We start from the raw sequence: 2,345 nt of genomic DNA on the forward strand, positions 1-2,345 counted from the left end.
TATTGCTTCAACAACAATCTATATAGTTGCGACCAGTTGCAACTTTAAGCTAGTTTATACAATGTGTCCGGATGCTTTCTATCTAGATTTTGTTTCAGCAGAACTTCCTGAACCTTTTAGAAAAAAGGCGCACAAATCACATAACTGCAAAATCAACTCCTGGTACTATCTTCAAGTAAAGATAAGCCATGCTTAGAGAACATGTAGAACACATCACCTGCTTCTCACTGAACTAGTGAAGGCGTATAACAATACTGACTTCTAGCACACAAAACTAACTAAAACATCCATCCAATGCAGATTAAAATGGAGTATGTGTTTCTCAAAAAACGAAAATTACACAGATCAAGTCCAAGATCAAATACTGCAACTTAAATTTGAAAATGAAACACAATGACTTTATCCTGGCACGGTTGACCAAGTCACCTTCAGAGAGAGAGAGGCATGCTGAAGCATTATTTGTTGACAGGCACATCCATGAATGTTTGCTTTGAAATGGCAACTGCGTTCAAGATGGTCATTTTTAGAGCCGTTTTGACCTACCTTGAACTTCAACTGCAACCAAGTATCCATCTCTACAGCAATCACGTATCTTCTTAAGCCACATGACTCAGCAGTAGTGCCATGAAAGAGTGGAATTTCCTGATCTGACCCGCCAACAAATACAAACAAACTGAGCGACAAATTGAATCCATTCTGCACTTTCAATATGAGAACATCTATCGTGGCTTCCACAGCATTGTAAACACGTGCCAAAGTGATGTCAACTGCACCACAATCGCCATTAATGCGATTTGTGAATGACATAGAAGGTGTGGTTAGGTCACAGTAATCTGTCGCGCCGTCAATCAATGTTAGATCATCTTCTTCTTTCTCTCCTGTCTTGATCCTGATGTCAAATTCAACTAGAACAGAGGAATCCATTGCGATGCATCGCTTAGGGCCAGTCATCTCAATGAGAGAACCCTGCAAAATTATTATTATTTAGTAGCTCCTCGTAAAAGTAAGAATTACCTAAAGCGTATACTTGTCTTTCTAGCCAATTGAAAAAGGATCTCATACATGGCAGCATAGAATAATTTAAATTCTTCCCTACAAACATAAATCGGGCTGAACATGAAACTTAACACTTGCTAAATCGCACAAAGATAATTAACCATAAACTTGCTCAATATATGCAAGGATAGCCCCATCTTTGTCTAACATCCTCAAAGGCACATGTATGCACATATAAAAATCCTCAAAGTGGAACCATCATCACCAACGCTGCAGATCTTTGTTCTTTATTATTATAAAGGGAAGTTGGTTAATTCTTTATGAAAGAATCGCTTAAGTCCGGGAGTGACAAAACAGAGATGTGGAAGAAAGAATATCAGGACCACCTGGGCCCAATGGAGGAACCAGAAGAACAAGAGGGAGGTCTGTCTGGTCATGAATCTAGTGGTCATTCTACTTCTGCTAATAGTAATTCTGCCAAAAATGATGCAGAGGAAGTGTGTGAACAACCAATTGTGCTTGATGGTACTAATGTGGAAAGGAGGAGGTGGCTATCAGGAATCTCTTTACTTATTGTTGGTTCACAGGATGTGCTTGTCCAATCCACTGATGATATTACTGGAGATGATGCTGCTCCATGCAATGGTACTGAAGCTCAAAGGGGAGCTGCTCAAGCAACAAGAAATAGTGCCAGAATTGCTCAAATGGGAGCGGGTCATGAGACGTGATAGGGTTGAAGACAGAGAGCTGCTAGGAAGGTGACTGAACAGAATTTGGAAGGTAATACTATCTCCACTAAAAACTCCTTTTCTGTTTTATCTGATGATGATATCTGTTAAAGCTTTTGGAATAGGGATTGACTGTGATTTACTTCCTCTGGGAACATTTGATACTACGAGGGATCTAGAAATAGCTAGGTCAATAACATCATAAGAATTGAAATAGATGATATTGTTGATGATTTTACCTAGGTAGTCTCTAGATCTCTAGATCCAGTTTGAAAAAGCAGAAGAAAATGGAAAAATTACAGAGCAGAAGGAAGATAAGCACGTAGATTTGAATCAAGGGGGGGAGGGGGGAGTTGCTGAATCCCATCCTATGCATGGTGATCTTCCAGCAACTAGGCCCAGCAGAAAAAAATAGCAAGTATAAATTGTCACGCCTGTACACCAAGCTACAGCGGACCGAAGAAGTGCAAGTTCAGGTTCAGAACCCTGAACTCGCAACGACCAAGTCCCATGTGTTGGGCATGGCCTACAGTCAGGAGTGTGTATGTGTCCCGTGTGTGGAGCATGGCCCACAGTCAGGAGAGTGCGTGTGTATCCCGCCAGCTATGGCTTAATTTTAAG

The 2,345-nt window shown here is 40.7% G+C and overlaps 1 protein-coding gene across 1 annotated transcript; it reads right to left on the bottom strand.

The window, feature by feature from the left end:
• Positions 1-275: 275 nt before the first annotated feature.
• Positions 276-981, bottom strand: LOC123396633 (the record flags this gene model as incomplete). The annotated part of the gene is made up of 1 exon (XM_045091516.1): positions 276-981. A coding segment is annotated over one exon (582 nt), but the record flags the coding sequence as incomplete, so codon positions are not given.
• Between the last annotated feature and the right edge of the window lie 1,364 nt (positions 982-2,345).

The sequence above is a fragment of the Hordeum vulgare genome, chromosome 5H, assembly GCF_904849725.1.
Source record: "Hordeum vulgare subsp. vulgare chromosome 5H, MorexV3_pseudomolecules_assembly, whole genome shotgun sequence".
NCBI lineage: Eukaryota > Viridiplantae > Streptophyta > Magnoliopsida > Poales > Poaceae > Hordeum > Hordeum vulgare.